The sequence below is a fragment of the Gracilinanus agilis genome, chromosome 2, assembly GCF_016433145.1.
Source record: "Gracilinanus agilis isolate LMUSP501 chromosome 2, AgileGrace, whole genome shotgun sequence".
Lineage (NCBI taxonomy): Eukaryota > Metazoa > Chordata > Mammalia > Didelphimorphia > Didelphidae > Gracilinanus > Gracilinanus agilis.
Genome location: NC_058131.1, coordinates 230,264,379 through 230,283,237, shown reverse-complemented (window position 1 = coordinate 230,283,237; position 18,859 = coordinate 230,264,379). Strand labels below are relative to the sequence as shown.

Genomic DNA, 18,859 nt, shown 5'->3' with positions numbered 1-18,859 from the left:
GAGGGAGGGGGGAAGGAGGGAGGGGGGAAGGAGGGAGAGAAGGAGAGAGAGAGAAAGGAAGAAAGGGAGATAGGAAGGAAGGGAGGAAGGGAAGGAATGGGGAAAATGAGGAAAAGAGGAAGGGAGAGAGGAAGGAAGACGGGAAGGAGGGAAGGAAGGGGAAAAAAGAAGAAAAAAGACAAAGGGGGAGATAAGAGGAGGGGTTGGGTATGAGTGAGGAAGGTGGTGGGAGTGTATGCCCCCTTGTACTTAGAATCCTTAAAAACACATGAAGGTTCCCACCCATCTAGCTGTAGTGCTTAGTATATTTTGGGTGCACTAGGCCCCTGGGCCCTGGAAAAACAAAGAATTAAGCCTGGTAGATTAGATGTGATGTAGTGTGTATACCCAACACTATATGTAATGTTGCCTTCACAGCAAAGAGGTGAAGGGAGACAGCTATCTTGATCTCACTCTGCAAACATAGCCATATTTGGGTCCTAGTGCAAGCCTCAGACTATTTTACATTTCTTTTAAAGTCTGACTCCAGTCTGTTTAACTCCTCCCTAAATCTCTTAGCATTCCATAAAGGGAATTCTTTGTGTACTTCTCCTTGTTTTGACCCCCTTTATAATATTTCTTTGCAAGCAATGGTACTTTTAAGGCATTTTAAAATCTCTTATTAAGATATTGATCCTTAATAACAGAAAATGATGTCATAATCAAGAGTAAACACAACTGACCAGAACAGAGACCTTGGAGCCCAAGCCAGGCACTGGGAATTTTAAGTGGGTACAATTCTGTGCCCAAATACATTCCCTGACTTCTTCGTTTCAAGGTCTGTACACAAGAGCTATAAATAAGCTTCTCTGGTGCTGAGGGATTATTTGGGATGCTCAGTAAATGTGAGTCATTGTACAATCAGCCTCCTATAGAGTATCGTGGCTGCTAACCATCCTGAAGTATGCTGGAGTTGGAAATGCTAGCTAAATCCCAGGGCAGCTGTTTTTCAATCAATCACCAGGCGTTTATTAAGTGCCCACCATGTGCCAGACACTGTGCTAAGCACTTTGGAATACAGTGACTGAAAAGAAACAGTCCTTGGTGGGCATTGGGGAAACAAAGGCAAAAAAGAAACAACTTTGTCCTCCAAGAGCTTATATTTTATCAGGGATGATACTATGTGCACATGTAAGTAAATAAAAATATAGATAAGCTATACAAATATATACATGGTAATTTCAGGTTGGGGGATGCATTAGTTAGCTGCGTTAGTGAGGAAAAGTCTTTTATAGGAGAAAACAATTGAACTGAGGGTTTTTTTTATTAATTTTTTTTAACCCTTACCTTCTGTCTTGGAATCAATACATAGTATTGATTCCAAGGCAGAAGAGTGGCAAGGGTTATAATGGCAATGGGGGTTAACTGACTTGCCCAGGGTCACATAGCTAGGAAGTGTCTGATGTCAGATTTGAACCCAGGACCTCCCATCTCTCAGCCTGACTCTCAATCCACTGAGCCATAGTTGCCCCCCTTGAACTGAGTTTTGAAGGAAGCTAGGAATTCCTAGAGGTGGGGTGGGCAAGGGAACGCATGGGAATGAGGAATGGGGATGGGAAGCCACAGCCTGGGCAAAGGATTAGGACTGAGAGATGGAATATTTTCTGAAAGGAACAGCAAGACCAATTTTTGCTAACCTGTAGCCTGGGAAAGTAGATTAAAGTCAGGCTGTCAAGAGCGTCATATACTCAGCAGAGGAGCTTGTGTTTAATCCTGATTCATCTCATGGTAGAATCCTGAATAATGTGATTTAAGAGTGTCTGGGTGAAACAGAAACAAAGTCTCCCCGAATTGGAAGATACTTAACCAAAGAAGGTATTCAAAGGGCAGAGAAGGAGAAAAGACTTAGCCTTACATTATGGCAGAAAGAACACTGGATATGATGTCCAAAGACTTGAGTTGGAATTTTGAATCTGCTATTTGTCCCAGATCCTTATTAGCTGTGAGAATCTGGCCACGTCACTTATTTTCAGTCTTCAACACTAATTTTGAGCCTTCTAAGATTTTGATAGCTATGGAATATCACAGAGAATATACTGGTAAGATAGATGGACAGATATACAGACACATATGTATGTATGACATATACATATATATACACACATTTTTGGTATAAGAAGAAGCTAGTAATCATTGAAAGCTCTCTGATTTCCAAATGCAATCGAGCTTTTTTCCTCTGCATGTTTAACTCTCAGTCTGGCACATTATACATCTATTGTGCCTGTTAAAGATATTTACATTGGCAGATTAACTCAATAAATAATAAATGTGTTGCACGTTGTGATAGAAACCATATGCCTTCTTCATCCACTTGGTCTCCTTTGAATGGTTATGGCTCTCATTGAGGAGATGTAGTAATGTTCTGGCAGTAGTTCAATATAACTTCATAAAGCCACTTGCAAATAGGAGTGCATGAAGAACCTCACCATCTATAGGGAATTACTCTTCCATTTGGATTTTGTGTTGGACATCATCATGAAAGTGGTAAATAGGGGGCAGCTGGGTGGCTAAGTAGTTTGAGAGTCAGGCCCAGAGATGATAGGTCCTGGGTTCAAATCTGACCTCAGATACTCTCAAGCTGTGTGGTCCTGGGCAAGTTGTTTCTCTAGCCCTTACTGCTCTTCTGCCTTGGAACCGATACCCAATATTGATTCCAAGAAGGAAGGTAGGTATTAAAAAAAATGAGTGGCTAATACCTTTGGTGAACATATCTCCTCCCCACCTCCTTCATTTGATATCAATAATCAGATCATTTGAACAAAAATATCTAAATAATTGTATCTATGGTGGAATTTATTGTAACTGTAATGCATGAATAGGACATTGCTTTATTGAATGAAGATCTTCAAGGCCTGCATTTTGTTCTCCCTGCAAATTTGCTTGCTATTTCTTGAAAACAACAGGAAATAAAATCAGTGGGGTTATTAGTCGCACTTTTCAATTAGCTGTGTAACGGCGAAGATGAGGTCTGCTAAAGAGAATTATCTATGATGGGCTGCCTATTCCCTTCTTATATTTTTATCAAGAATACCTTGGATATAGACCAGAACATTTTCTTCTTCTTTTTTTAACCCTTATCTTCTATCTTTGAATCAATACTAAGTATTGGTTTCAAAGCATAAGAACAGTAAGGGCCAGACAATGGAGGATAAACATGACTTGCCCAGGTTCATAGAGCCAGGAAGTGTGTGAGGTCATATTTGAACCCAGGACCCTGTATTTCTAGGACTGGCTTTCAATCCATTGAGCCACGTAGCTGCCCTAGAACATTTTCTTAAAGATTTCATAGAATTGAAAAAAATGCGCTTTTTTTTATCAGGAATTATTGATTTCTTTTCTGCTTCATTTTTGGGGGTAATAATATCCCTTCCACTTAGGGGGGATTTTCTCCTTTTTAAAGTATCTTGAAAATATTGCTATGAGTTTCTTTATAATTATACTAGCAGATTTGACTGCTGACCCACTGTCTATGATCTTTGAAATACTGAATTGTAGAATGAGAGACACTCTAGGTTTGGAGAACAAGTTTTGTTATAATTTTAAAAAACTGGAAGAAAATGGAGTCTGTATATGATAGGGAGTGGGTTCCCCCTTTGCTGTGAGTTTTAAAGGAAAAACTGAATGACTACTTTTTAGGATTATTGTAGACATTATTCAACTATAGATTGGTCTGGATGGCCTCTGAGGTCTCTTCCAACGCTGAGATTCTGGGTTCCTGCCTTCAGCATGGACTTCTTTTACATATAATTGATCATATGTAACTGCCCTTTCTGAATTCCTTCTTTTTAGTGCTATTTCTGCTTCCTTAAGGATCACTTCAGCTTCAGAGAGGCATTAAGTTCGAATGAGGAGTTTTCCATTTTCATCAATGAAACTAGATCACTATAAAAATTCTGGAAGTCCTGTTCCATTTCACATCTTTTTGTTGTCTTCTACAAGAAATTCTCTTGGGATGATCTGACTAAGTTGAGCTTTATGCTAAACTTTGGTTTTGCCTCCTCTTCTTTTCTTTATTTGTGAGATGATGTTCCTTATGATAATCTGCCATCCTCTTCTGAAATGTGTTGAAAAGGAATTTGTGTTCTGAAGCCTTGACCTCGGCTGCTATGTCTCCCTTAAAAGGAGATCATATATTTTCTGTCTAAGTTGTTTTGTGGGCTCTGTCTGTCTCCTTGTTGTAATGAATACTTCATATTGATTAAACTCTAATGAATGTTAATAATCAAAACAAATGAAAAAGCCATTCCTAATTTTCAGGGTCAATAGCTCATTTAGAAGTGTTATAATTGTATACATCTTCTTATATGTTTTCCTTTCTTTTAATTTCATGTTACATTTGACCTTCATTCTAACCAATCAATGATCTCACCATTCAGACAAGATAGCAGGAACCAGTCATTTCTTTTCTTTTAAGAAACTGCGTCTTGGATAGTCATTTTGGGTTTTGCAATGTCCTTTAGCATTTAACTAGGCTAGTACCTTCCAATTCTCTTCATAAAAAAAGGTACCCTCAGTATGTTAGTGTGTGAAGTTTCTATGTGGTTGAGAAAGCTTTGATCTCATTTATCTTTTCCTCCTGAATCATATTTTCTAATGCTTTCCTCTTCTTTCTCCTTTGCCCATTTTTACACAGGATTCACTCTGTAATGAGGTATAATTTGACTTACCTTGAACTATATTCTCAAGTTCTTAGAATTTCTCTCTTTCACCCACTGCAGCACACAAAGTTACACAAGCTTCAGTTGTCTTTTATTCTTCTTCTTAAATTCTTCCCTTCCATCTTAGAACCAATAGTATATATTGGTTCTAAGGCTGAAGAATGTAAAGGGCTAAGCAATGGCGGGGAGGGGGAGAGGGTAAGTGACTTGCTCAGGATCACAAAGCAAGGAAGTGTCTGAGGGCAGATTTGAACCTGGGACCTCCCATCTCCAGATCTGACTTTCAATCCGCTGAGCCATCCAGCTCCCCCCTGCTAGTTGTCTGTTCCTTTGTTCATGTTCATCACAAACCCTAGAGGACAAGGTGACCAAGAATCTTGTGAAATGGTGTTTCTTGTTGCCCTCAGGGGAATGATGAAGTCAACTTACTACCTTCTTTCTTTGCCTTTTTAGAGAGAATCTGGATTATAGAAAAGGAGATTACAAGATGCTTTAGAAAAGTCTCTTCCTGCATGTTCCTTGGCCCCCCAACTATTGTGCATGGTGCATATAGCTAGTATCTTATGGAATTGACTACTCCAGGAAGGCCACTGCTTGCATCTCTGTTGCTCTGATAGAGGATCATAGATTCATAGATTTAGGGCTGAGAAGCATTTTAGAAATCCAAGTCTTTCATTTTAAAGATGAAGTGGGGGACATTTAGGTGGCTCAGTGAATCAAGAATCAGCTCTAGAGAAAGGAGATCTTGGGTTCAAATTTGGTCTCAAACACTTCCTAGCTGTGTGATCCTGGACAAGTCACTTAACCCCATTGCCAAGCCCTTACCACTCTTGTGAGATGGAAGATAAGGATTAAAAATTTTTTTTTTTAATTAAGAAAAAAGATGGCAACTGAGGCTTAGAAAAAATGAAGTGGCTTGCTCCTGTTCACAAAGCTAGTAAGTGGCAGAAACAACCAGATGGCCCAATGGATAAAGAGGGCAGAACCTGGAGTCAGGAAAACCTAAGTTCCAATATAGCATGAGACATTTACTTGACCCTGGACAAATCATTCAATGCCTCATTTTCCTCATCTGTAAAATGAGGCTCACAATGTTTCATAATGGCATCTACCTCCCAGGATTGTGGTGAGGATCAAATGAGATAATATTTGTAAAGTGCCTTTCAAATCTTCAAGTGGTGTCCCAAAAGCCAATTTATTTAAAACTATTAAAGTTTATTTAGTTTAAGCTATTAATGCTATTTAGCTTAAGCTATTAAAGCTCAAAATTGAACTATGACTTCTGAGACATGATACATTTTAGCTATTATTTTTAGTCTGTTGCCCAGATCTTTTTGACTCCCAAGTACAGCCATCTTTCTACTATACATCATTCAGCCAGAGCCCTGCCCTAGTCTAGTTGAGAATAATCTGGACCTTTTACATTGTGGATAGAGAGGCAGCATGGTGTAGTGAATAGAACCCTCAACTTGGAATCAGGAAGACCTGGGTTTGAATCCTACATTATTAGCTGTGTGACCCTGGGTGAGTCACTTAACCTCTGGGGATCTTTTCTCACCTTTAAAATGAAGGTATTGGGACACAAGGTCCCTTTCAGCTCTAAATTTATGATTCTATAATAGAAGGAGCCACATGTTTATATTCCTTTGGAAAAACTGCCTCTGTCCATGAGTCTTTAATTGTTAACAAAACCTAATGACTGCCACCTTACCATAGATATTTGCTTGACTCCATCTTTTACCATTATTCCAGTCTTGCAGCCTGATGTTTTATGAGATGCCCAGATCCCATACTTGAAGTCTGCCCACTCTGGCTATCCACAGCCCTATCCTAGTAATAACTTTTAAAAATCATTTAAATTTATTTATTTTGTTAAAAATTTCCAAATTACACATAGAAAAAATTTTAATTATTCTTTAAAGAATTTGAGTTCCCCAATTGTCCTCCTTCTCCTTCCTTAGTGAGGCAAGCAATAAATGACAAAGGTGAGATTTGAATGGAGATACTCTTCTTTAAAAAATTCCATTTATTTAATTAATTAATTTAGAATATTTTTCCATGGTTATATGATTCATGTTCTTTTCCCCTCCCCTTCTCCTTTCCCCCAAAGCAATGAGCAGTTCCACTGGTTTATACCTGTATCATTGTTCAAAACCTATTTCCATATTATTAATATTTGCAATAGAATGATCATTTAGAGTCTACATCCCCAATCATCTACTGAATGGAAATACTCTTGGCTGGCTCTACCCAATGCATTCTGTTGCTTCCTAGAGTCACATCACCCTACTTTTTGCTTCCTGGCTTAGGCCCTGCAACATCTGCTCCCCAGATTTTCACAATCTCAAGAATATTTTCTTTGGGGGGCCTTTCCTTTGAAGTCAGACATTTGGAGGGACCCTTATCTCCTCCCTCCCTCTTTCCTTAAGAAGGATTTCCCAGAAAACTTTCATACAGAATTGAATTCTTCTATTTCTAGACATTCTCAGGGAATTCAACCCATCCCTAATTGGCTTCTCCACTGGCACTGGAAACCAGAACAGTGCAGCGGCCTTCCTGAACCAGGCTGTAGCAGGAGCCACATCAGAGTAAGTATGGGTGGCCTTTGGGACAACGAACAGAGGAGTCAGTAGGGAGCCCTGCTTGGCAGCTTTCCAACCCTAGATTACGGCCGTCGAGCTAGATGAGGATTCTGCACAGGGGAGGTCTGGGAGCATCAGGCTAGTCAGAACATTCCCTTTGAGGAAGTGGGAATTCAATGACTCTGGCAGAGAGAGTGAGGCTAATGACTTCCTGCAACTCTGCCTCACATATCCAGTTCATGCACAAGTCAAGGCATCACCCCTTGGTACAATGGCCCTCTCTAAAAATGAAGACTGAGCAACAACAATAACAACAAGCAGAAACTCTGTTTAGGGTATATATGATTATTGCATGTCTATCCTGTGTACATGTGTGTACACATATATGTTGTATGTGTATGTGTCTATGTGACTCAGAAGGCAATGATCTAGACTAGAATGATCAACCCCGCTCTTCACCCTCTGCTCCCAAGGAAGAACAGAGACCCAAGGAGTGACTGACGGAGGTGCCAGGCTTTGCTGGGAATTATGGGATTCTCCCCACACCCATAGCAGATTGACCTGCCTGTCTCTTTGGTGTAGGCTAATATTGTGAATTTATTGCATTCCCTGAACCCACACCAGTTGAGGATGTTAAAGGGGAGAAGCCATGAGGCTTGCCGGGTTCAAGAAGCCATCACAGAATCAATCAGAGTCTATAGCAGATAACCTCGAGTTTTCTGGAATCATATTAATCCAATGGATTTCAGTATTAATTTTTCTTCCTGAACCTCAAAACTTTTTTCTTATTTATACTCACTAGATCCTTGTGAGATAGATTTGCAGTTATTATTTTCTATATCTCACAGAGACCCTGAAACATGAAGCGGCAACTTATTCAAGCTAGTATATCCATAGGACATGGCTTCTATTTTTCTGGGTGGGGGGCAGTCATGGTTCCTTCTTATACATGAAATTAAATCTTGGGATGAACCAATTGGTTTAATAGCTCAAAGTTGCTTGACTTGAAAGGGTCAAAGGATAAAAGTCATAGGTCTTTCTAACTTGTGCATGTGTCAGCCATATTACATATTACAGCGCCCTATGCTATACCCTCCACTACCTCTTTACCCAACTGAAAATATTCACTGCTCACTCACCTTCTAATTGGCTTACACACATTCAAAACATCCTTGCATTCCTCTATCTTTTACTACGAAAGCAACATTGTTAGAGAAGTGGGGACGAACATCACCTTAAGTGGCGGTATATGTGGGCTAAGGGGTTGGGACGGATGAGGGTTGTTCTCCTTTCAGGGGTTACCCTTACACATTCTCACCCTTAGGGTGAAAAACGTCAGAGACTAGAAGGAAGATAGTATCCCTTCCCGGATGTCCTAGCAGAGGTCATGGATCTAATGAATATTAAATAACAGTTCTATTCAACTCCTGGTCCCTTTCCTCCTCAGACTTCCCCCCACCCACACCCCCTGAGAATTCAATACTTCCATCCTGCCCTTCAGATGCCAAAGCCTGTTACTATGAATCTCTATCCGGATATGTCCTCCCTCTAGTACCTCATGTTACGAAAACTGAAAAATTACCGATGCCGCAAAACTATCATTATCAATCTGGCTTAAGTTTGCTATCTTAAATCTAGACTCACTAAGTTTTTTGTAGGTCCAGACTGGCATGCATGGGGGAGCAGAGTATGTGGCACCCAAAGCTTAACTTAGAAAACAAGGAGGAAGCTATGATTAAACAGATAGTAATGACCCAAGGAATAGCAGAAGAGACCACACAGGGCGTTTCCTTTACCTCCACTTGTTCCTTATGCTTTCCCTTCTCACCTAAATTTAGGGGCATCAGGTACCCTCTTATAGGATCTTCCTTTTACCTACACCCATCTGGACTATATTCCTACCTTCACTCTACTTTAACTTCCCCTTTACAATCCCAAGTGATCATTGCTACTGCTAAAGCATCCTTCTTTCTTTACTTTTGTAGGAATCTGCCTAGCCAGGCTAGGAGATTGGTGGACCTGATGAAGGAAAACGAAGTAAGTATGGATTCAGTGAATGGCTGAAAGAGTCCTGAGAGGTTATTAATTATGGAATCACCTTGAATAGAATTCTAGCTAGAAGATCAGGCAGAAACCTAGATGAAGACATGGATGGATGGATGGATGGATGGATGGATGGATGGATGGATGGATAAATAGGTAAGCCTCTGTTCCCTTGTCAATTATCCCCAAATTGAACAGTAGCCTCTGCTGAAAATTTTCTTAAGCCACATCCATATAGATGAAAGAAATAGATAAGAGGCTATGGGTTTATCTGAGAGGCAGCATATAGTGGTGGCTGGAGAGCTGACCCCAAAGTCAGGAATGCCTGCATTCATGCCCAGTCTCTGCCACATAAGTCATTTAACTTCTCACAATACCAGGCAACTCTCCAAGACTAGAAATCGTATAATAGTTGCTGATCTGCATTGGCAGAGGAAATTTTTTCTCTTATGAGTTCCATGTGCTGATAAAATCACAGGTCTCTGTCAAAAAATTAATGAATATGAGTTCTATGTTGTAGAAATGTTTTTAAATAGCCTGCATTGTCAAAGTCATTCCAATATGACTGCTCCATTAAGGTGGTCACATATTAGGGTTTTTTTCTCATTTCTTTTGTACCTTTCCCTCTTTCAGAAGGGCAGATCAGAAAGGCCAACTTTACACAGAACTGAGACAGTATAAAAGGATAGCAAGGGCTTTGCAGAATCTTCCTTAGGCTCCTCATGGTGCTCTGGTCACAGTTAAGGATATTTTGATCCACAGAGAATAATGAGCCCTTCAGCCCAGTCCTTGTGGCTGCCTCACAGTATTTCTGTTGGCTCCTTAAAGGAGAAAGGTGTTTTGAACTTTGCAAAAGCAGTCTGAAGCATGACCTTGTTCACCATTTTTCACTTTGTGCCTTTGGCACAATCCTACCTACCAATGCTCTTGGCTCTCAATTAGTATTAAACTATGAGAATGCTCTTATTTAGAGCCCCTTTTCTCTGGGTTCAGTGGACCATTTCAAAAAGACTTTTTTAGGAGAAGAATGCTTTTCTCCTTTAGTTTAAAATGAAAATATTGGCTTCCTGAATGCTAGAGAACAGCCTCCTTCCCCAGTCTCCTTTAGGGTTGAAGAGTCCCTTAACACCATTTCTCCTTGCTTAATCTCCTTCCAAATCACACCACTCCCATTGTGGGTAATCCCTACCACACCCTTCATTCTGACTGAGCTCCAGGGACAGTGAGTCTAGGTGGGCATCTGCATTCATGTTAGAACATGCCAGTGTTAGCAAAGGTTATTGTTTGCTTTGAACCAAACACTGGCATATTTATTGGGTGTGGCTGATTGAAATCACCTGCAGGCTAGTGGCCTGTGCCTAGTGTACCTGATCCAGCCAGCAGCTACTGAACCCTTAATGCCTACTGTAGTGGAAAGAGCACTTGTTTTTCATTCAGATGGCATGGCTTGACACTTGAGCTCCATCTAATCTTGGGGAAAATGTCTCCAGTAGCCCAAGTCTCTCATACATGTGTTAAATCATCTAAGATTAATTAACATTGTATAATACTCTATAAAAGATATGAATGTGGACACAGTTTTGTCCAATAATTCTCATTGGTCAGCATTATTGATTGAGGCATCCATTGGGGAAGCATAGACTCATCAAAGGAATTTTTCAGTGTCATGGATGATGTTTTGTACAATGACACTTTTAATGGAGAGGTCTTCCTACATACACTCTTGTTTTGAAATGGCATTATGCTGATTTGGGGATCTTTTCAGAAAGTTACAGACACTCAAAAGTGATTGACCTAGCCAGGAGACAGGAGAGAAAGAGTTGATGGATACACATTGTTCAAATTATGGCAATTGATATAAACATTGGTTCCAAGACAAAAGAGTGGTAAGGGCTAGGCAATTGGAGTTAAGGGACTTGGCTAGGGTCACACAGCCAGGAAGTGTCTGTGGCTAGCTCTCAACCCAGGACCTCCTGTCTCCAGGCCTGGAGCTCTATCCACTGAGCCACCTAGCTGTCCCAAAAGCCCATCTTTTTGTCACCAACATTTGATGGTACAGTACTGAAAATTATGGAGCAGCCCAACCTCAGAAAGAACATAATTGTGGGTGACCCAAAGGGAAAGTGGAAGATTCATGGTAGGTTTCAATATAGACATGGCATATTATCTATCAAGGATGACTTTGGATACAAAGTAGTATAAAAGAGACAAATTAAAGATATGTCTGGCAGGAAAAGGGGAGGGCTAGTCTTGTGGTGAGATTGAAAGACAGTAGATTAGCAGACTATTACACTGATAGCCACAAAATGGTAAAAGAACTAGCAAAAGACCTCAGGTTGAGTAGACCCTTTGTGAAGATCTGATAGAAACACATGAATAAGATTAGGAATGTATATTGTACCAGTGGAGTGAGCAACCACCATGAAATGACAGAGCCCTTAAAGAACTGAAGCAATGAGCTCCGACAAGTCAGTTTAGGCTTTCTGAACCTCAAATTCCTTATCTGTAAAGGAGACAGACAGGATGATTTCTAATGTTTAAGATTCAACTCTAGAAGTCTTTGATTTCAACTTAGAATTCATCTATGCCTCAGGACATCAAGGCCAAAGAAAGATGAAATATTCGTATCCACTTTCAGTTCATAAAGTTCTGAACTGCAAAGTGAAACCTATCAATCTTACCGTGGCAAGATCAGTCTGGAGCTGAAAAGGACAGAAGGAGGGTCCTCTAATCCAGTGGTGTCAAACTCAAGGGGAAACAGGAGCCGATATTAACATTATCTAAGTTTTATTGTATTTTTATTGTAAAATTTTTCCCAATTATATTTTAATGTGGTTCAGACCACACTCAGGACTGTTACCTGCCACAAGGCAGCCTGCAGATTGTGTTCAATACCTCCAATTGTGTTCAGTGCCATGATTTTATAATAATGGCTACTGTGTTGGAGTTGGAATTGGGAAAACTAGGTTCAAATCCCACCTTAGACTTTATTAGTTATATGACCTTGGACAAGTTATAGAATCTTTCTGAAACTTGGCAACCGCATATGTAAAATGAAAGGATTAGACTTGATGTCTGATGTCTCTGCCAGCTCTAAATCCATAAGTAAGCCCCAGAGAGGTTCGGTGATTGGCCCAGATGACGAAGGTAAAAAAGAAACACTTTCAGGACTGCAATTCAGGCCTTATGCTTTGCTTGTTTGTTGTTATGTGCTTGAATGGTCCTGATTATTAGAGGATTTTAAATTCATTTTAGTTTTATTGCCATCATTAAGGTGATCACTTCTTGCTTTCTACTGAGATTCTATTGCTTCTGAAGACTCAGTCATTTCTCTTTTCATCTTTTGCTATGAGTTGTGTTTCTGTGTGTTTTGTTCATTTGCTTTTAAAATCTTTTCAGAGGATAAATTTCCAAGATGACTGGAAGATAGTAACCCTCTTTATAGGAGGAAATGACCTCTGTGACTCCTGCAATGACCCAGTAAGTCTACAATCTCCAAAGGGAAGTTTTTGAACCACTCACACGGTCCCAATGAAGGGGTTGCCATAGCCTCTGATTGGCAGATTCATGGAATAGCAGTGTTGGTATTGGGATAATCCAGGCTGTGGGTCTCATTGGAGCTCAGTTAATCATGTATGTGAATTCAATGGTCCCTTCCTAGTGCTGTCATTAACTAGGAAATATGAAGGTCATTCACCTCCAGTAAGGGAAAGCAAGAAGAGACATCATAGTTTTGATCTTGATTACTTTTTATCTTGACACTTTGATCACATCTTGCTTGAAAACAAGATAACGTTTTAGTGATCATGGAAAATCTTTTCACATCTTTATTAATAATCATAAACAGACAAGGGGTTCCTCCCCACCACTCTCCATCATTCTGTGTCCTTTGTGCCCTCTCCACCTTTGTGCTGCCAATCTAAATAGACTATCAGGTGAAAATCACACAATCCCAAAGTTGGAAGGGTTGGGCTTAGAGGTCCCCTGATCTAAATGCACATACACCCATGCCTACATAGGGATCCCCTCTGCAATATCTCTGAGAGGTGGTCATATTCAGCTAAAACTTCAAAAGTATCATTCATTCTATTGTTATTATTTCCTTTTTGTTGAACCCAAACCTATCTCCCTATAACCTCACCCATCAGTACCAACTCTATTGTCTGACCTAGTGTGGAGGCCAGAGTACTAGACTCAGATTTAGGAAAAGCAAAGTTCAAATCCCACCTACTACCTGTAGGTATAGGCAAAGTCACTTGACCTTTCTCAGCTCAATTTCTTAATTTGTAAAATGACGATATCCTCTTTAATACTTATACGACAAGATTATTAGGAGGTTTAAATGAGATAATAATACATAGTATCTCAAAAAATCTTAATGTAGTTCTAAGATCTATTAGCTTAAAATGGCACTAATTTTTAAAAAATCCTTACCTTCTCTCTTAGAATCCATGGATTCTAAGGCAGAAGAGTAGTAAGGACTAGGCAATGGGGGTAAAGTGACTTGTACAGGGTCACACAGCTAAGAAGTATCTGTGGCCATATTTGAACTTAAGACTTCCTGTCTCTGGGGCTGGTTCTCTATCTACAGAGCCACCTTAGTGCCCCCAGCTCCAAAAACTTTAAGTTCTGTTCAAATGCCACCTCTGATATACTTTCTGTGTGACCCTAGGCAAGTCCCTAGACTCAGGGGTCCAGGCAATTCTCTAAGATGATAAGTTGCAAAGAAGATGATGATCCATCATGGTAGAGGAAATTTCCTCATCTGAGAGTTCCCTACATGAATGAAATCACAAGTCTAATCCCTGTCCCTGTGTGTTATTAGTGTGAATATTGTTCATATTAAATATATTGCTCAAGTATGACCAAAAATATATTCAGTGTCTACTATGTGGCTGCTGCTCTGCTAGACTCTGGAAATATAGATACCCTAAATGAAAAGAATGGCAGCTATTATTAAATTTACTACCCCTTCCTCATGAGAGCACAGCAGATATTTGAAGAGATCTCTGATGTTCGTATATTTGTGCGTATGTGTATGAATATGTAAATAAGCATGTGTACATATGGATGTCCGTCCCTATATATGTGTACATATTTATATACATGCTCTATATACTACACATGTAGATACGTGTGTGTGCATGTATGTAGATGTACATGTGCGTAGATGCATATTCTCTAAACTACAGTTATTTCAATCATTCCTGTGACATATTTTTGGGATCCCTTACCATCTAGGTTGCCCTCCTCTGGCCTTTGCTCTCCTTCTCTTGGCTTGAAAGGCCCATTATTAGAGTCCCTAGCAGGTTATCCAACAAGGACTGTTACCTGAAAGACCCTGGTCTTCTTTTCCTCCCCCATTAGCACAGGAAGGGAATCTACTTCTGAGATGGGCTACTTGGTACCCTTGGGTTCAAAGGCCAGGCAAATTTCAATGGGGAAGGATGCTTGGGTCAAGCAGGGTTGAAGGGTTTGAAAGTGGTACCCAGGCTAACCTATAACTACTTGGCCATTCTACTCGGGTCCTGGATAACAGGAAAGAAGGGCAGATGTTGAAAATGTATAGTTACATCCAAAGAGTTAAGAAGGTCCTTGTTTCCACAGCTTCGGTTTTCTGCTCAGAACTTCACAGCACACATTGGGAAGACTCTGGACATCCTCCATGCAGAGGTATGGATCCATGTTTGATATCCTTCAAGCACAACTGCCCCAAAATACCTCTAACCCCCAGAATGTACTACAATGAAAAGAAAGTTGATTTTAGGATTCTTTCATGGCTCTACCATTCACAGGTGACTAGGGCAAGTCGCCTAATGTTTCTGGGCTTCATCCCTAGACAATATATTGTCTGCTGGAGGTAGTCTTCCTCTCATAAGTCTCTTGCCACTCTATTCCATCTTCTGCTCAGTTACCAAAGTGATCTTCCTAAAGTTCAGGTTTAACTGTGTCGTCATCTTCAGTGGCTCCTTGACACCTCCAGGAACCAAGATAAAAATCCTCCATTCAGTTTCCAAAGCCCATCCTAACTTGCCCTTCTGCCCACCTTTCGAGTCACCTTACCCTCTGCATACTCATTGATCCAATGACACTGATCGGTCTCCTTGCTGTTTCTAGAAGACACTCCATGTCCTGACTCCAGGCATTTTCTTTGGCTGGCCCCTATACCCAGAATGCTCTCCTTCCTCAGATCCATCTCTTGGCCTCCCTGGCTTCTTTCAAATCCCACCTTCAACAGGAAGCCTTTCCCAATCCCTCTAAATTCTAGCACCATCTCTTCATTGACTATTTCTAATACATCCTACAAATAAAATATTTATACAAAGTTTTTTGCATATTGTTTTCCCCATTAGACTATGGTCTCCTTAAGAGCAGAGATTGCTTTTCTTCGTATCCCCAGGGCTTAGCAGAGTGCCTGGCATGTAGTAGGAGCTTAATAAATGTTTATTGACCTGCTGACATCAGTAAAATGAGAAGGGTGGATCAGATGACTCAGGGTTCATTTTGGCTCTGTTCTATTTTGGCCTAGGGCTTGAGTCGTTTTTAATCAGCAACAATCACACCTCTGATAAACTTTATTGGCCACAAAACTGCCATTTAGCATCTTAAATCATTACCACCAATAACAAGACCTCAAAGTACTGCCAAACCATTTCCCCTGGGAGCCAGAACTAATGGCTGTCACAGTCACAGTCAGTGAAAATAAAGGGAAGAAAGCAGAAAGAAGTTAGAAGTGATGGGTTTGGGGTGGTTTCAGGTCATTGGCCTCCGTGAAATGAGAGATGCTTTTGAAGCACTCCAAACCACCAATATTTTGACATACAAATAAGGAAATCTACATAGCTCCTCTGAGTCCTTGTGCATCTGAGTCAAGAAGTTTGGGTGTGAATTCCAGTTGTGTGGCCAAGGACAAGACTTTTTACCTTTTTAAGTCTCAGTTCCTTCATCTGTAAAATGGGAATAATACTTATACTACTTATCTCATAATTCTGTGGTATTACAGAGGAAGCTAAGTGGTTTAGTGATTAGAAAGCATGACCTGGAGTCAGGAACTCCTGTTTGAATCCTGCTTCTGCTTCATACTAGCTAAATGACCTTGGATGAGTCACTTAACCATTCCATCCCAGTTTCCTCAGCTATATATAATGAGGATAGTAATAGCATCTACCTCACAGGGCCATGGTGACAGTTAAATGAACTGGTATATTTAAAGTGCATTGCAAACTTTAAAGCAGTATACAAATGTTAGCTGTCATTGTTACGTGAACGTGCATCATTATCATCGCCATTATTATTTTACCCTTTGGGCAGGTTCCTCGAGCCTTTGTGAACTTAGTAACTGTGCTGTCAATTGCCAGCCTGAGGGAGCTGTACCAGGAGGAGAACATCAACTGTCCAAGGCTGATACTCAGGTATGGAACATTGTTGGAGACTAGGGGGTATAAGAGATTCGTGAAGAAAAGAGGCCTCAGTTATTTAGAAAGTCTAATAGAGGGGATAGCTGGGTAGCTCAGTGGATTGAGAGCCAGGACCAGGATGGGAAGCCCTAGGTTCAAATCTGGCCTCAGACACTTCCTAGCTGTGTGATCCTGGGCAAGTCCCTTGACCCCCATTGTCTAGCCCTTACTGCTCTTCTGCCTTGGAACCAATACACAATATTGATTCTAAGATGGAAGGTAAGGGTTTTTGTTGTTTTTGCTGAAGTCCAATAGAGTAACCTGAATGTTGGTGATGTAGGTGGTCCTAAGGCAATCTACTTCTCCTACCCCAAATTTTTTTTAAACTGAAAGGGGATTTGGAAATAGGGGAAATAGCCAGGAATGCCTGAAGCATTCACCTGAGGTCCTAGGGATGAATAGCTGTGGCTCTCTTCACCCAATTTCTGCTATGATTGATACTAAAGCAGCTGCTCCATAGTCAATCGAGAAAATATTTATTCAGTGCCCATGAGATGCCAGGCACTAGGGGGCTGGAGATAAAAGTCAAAAAAACAAACAAACAACCCAAGCCTGTCCTCAAAAAGCTTTCTATTGTGGAAACCATATAGGCTTATGTAAAACATATATATAGAAAATGATACAAAATAATAGACTCCCCTGGGAGGTATAATATTTAAAAATTAATATTTGAACAAATGTAATATTTAGAAATTGGTTTGTAAATATAATATTAGTAAAAAATTGGTGTGGTCACCGTTTATAAAATAATTAACCCTTAAGTCATGAGGGTGATAGTAGCTTTTAACAATTTAATTTTAATATATAAGAAATAAATAAGGAGGGAGGAAATAGAAAAATATTTCCTAGCCTGCCACCCTAATCTTACCAGTCCACATGAGTATCTTCCACCCAAGCCACCAAAACTGAATCTCAGACAAAGTCCCAGCCAAAATCTCCAGAGAAAAAGCCCAGCCTGCACTATGGTCTCTTTTTATAATCCTTCTCCATGTCATGTCCTCTTCTTGTGTGTTGGTCTAGCACATCTTAGGAACCAATTAAAGTCTCTCTATTGGGAGCATTCCAACCAAGCCAGTGGCCTGGTGTGGATGAACGGAAAGTTTACGATCCTAGGAAGTAGGGGTTCCCTTCACACACAGGGTAGGCTGGACTGTAACACCCTGGTGTAACACCAGGGAAGGGTCAGCTTTCTTGTAGCTCCCACCATAATTCATTCTCAGCTACTTCGAAGTTGTAATGGAGGCTAGGCCAGCTAGTGATCTGTGTGCCTCATAATACTTGCTGGGTTAAAAATAATAATAAATTAAAATACTCCTTGGGGGACAGTTGAAGACTAAATTGGAAATCTTAAAACTCAAAGGAGAAATTAATAAAATTGAAAATAAAAGAACTATTAAAATAATAAATAAGACTAGGAGCTGCTTCTATTAAAAAAACAAAAAACAAATAAAATAGAGTATTAGTTAATTTGATTAAAAAAAAAAAGTTAATCAAATTACCAGCATCAAAAATGAAAAGGGTGATTTCAGAGGAAAAACTATTTTTTAATAAGCTAATAATAAAGCTATTATTAGAAGCTATTTTGCCCAATCATATGACAATAAATCTGATAACCTAGGTGAAATGGATGGCAATACAAATTGCCTAGATTAACAAAAGAGGAAAAAGAATACTTAAATAATCCCATCTCAGAAAAATAAATTGAACAAGCCATCAATGAACTCCCCATACTACTTGGGGGACCTTGGGCAAAGTGCAATCTTGGGTAAGTCACTGGGCTTCAGTTTTCCCATCTGTAAAATGAGAAATTCCATTTAATGTCCTCTAACATGTCTTCCAGCTTTAACTATATATTCTATGTTGTCTAAGATATCTTTTTAATCTAAATTCCAGATATAATATTCTTATAAAACCAATTTCTTTCACCTACCTTCATTTGGGGATATTTTTGGGTCATTTTGGCCAAATAAATGGTTCCTTTCTTCCTTCCTTCCTACCTTCCTTCCTTCCTTCCTTCTTTCCTTCTTCCTTCCTTCCTTCCTTCCTTCCTTCCTTCCTTCCTTCCTTCCTTCCTTCCTTC

General features: G+C 40.0%; 1 protein-coding gene across 1 annotated transcript in view; it reads left to right on the top strand.

The window, feature by feature from the left end:
- Positions 1–18,859, top strand: part of PLB1 (phospholipase B1) — a 203,633-nt gene that overhangs the window by 66,495 nt on the left and 118,279 nt on the right. The window contains exons 22-26 of the mRNA XM_044659597.1: positions 7,177–7,285; positions 9,265–9,316; positions 12,722–12,802; positions 14,930–14,995; positions 16,634–16,734. Coding sequence (XP_044515532.1) covers positions 7,177–7,285; positions 9,265–9,316; positions 12,722–12,802; positions 14,930–14,995; positions 16,634–16,734 — 409 coding nt within the window. The remainder of the gene's footprint in view (positions 1–7,176; positions 7,286–9,264; positions 9,317–12,721; positions 12,803–14,929; positions 14,996–16,633; positions 16,735–18,859) is intronic.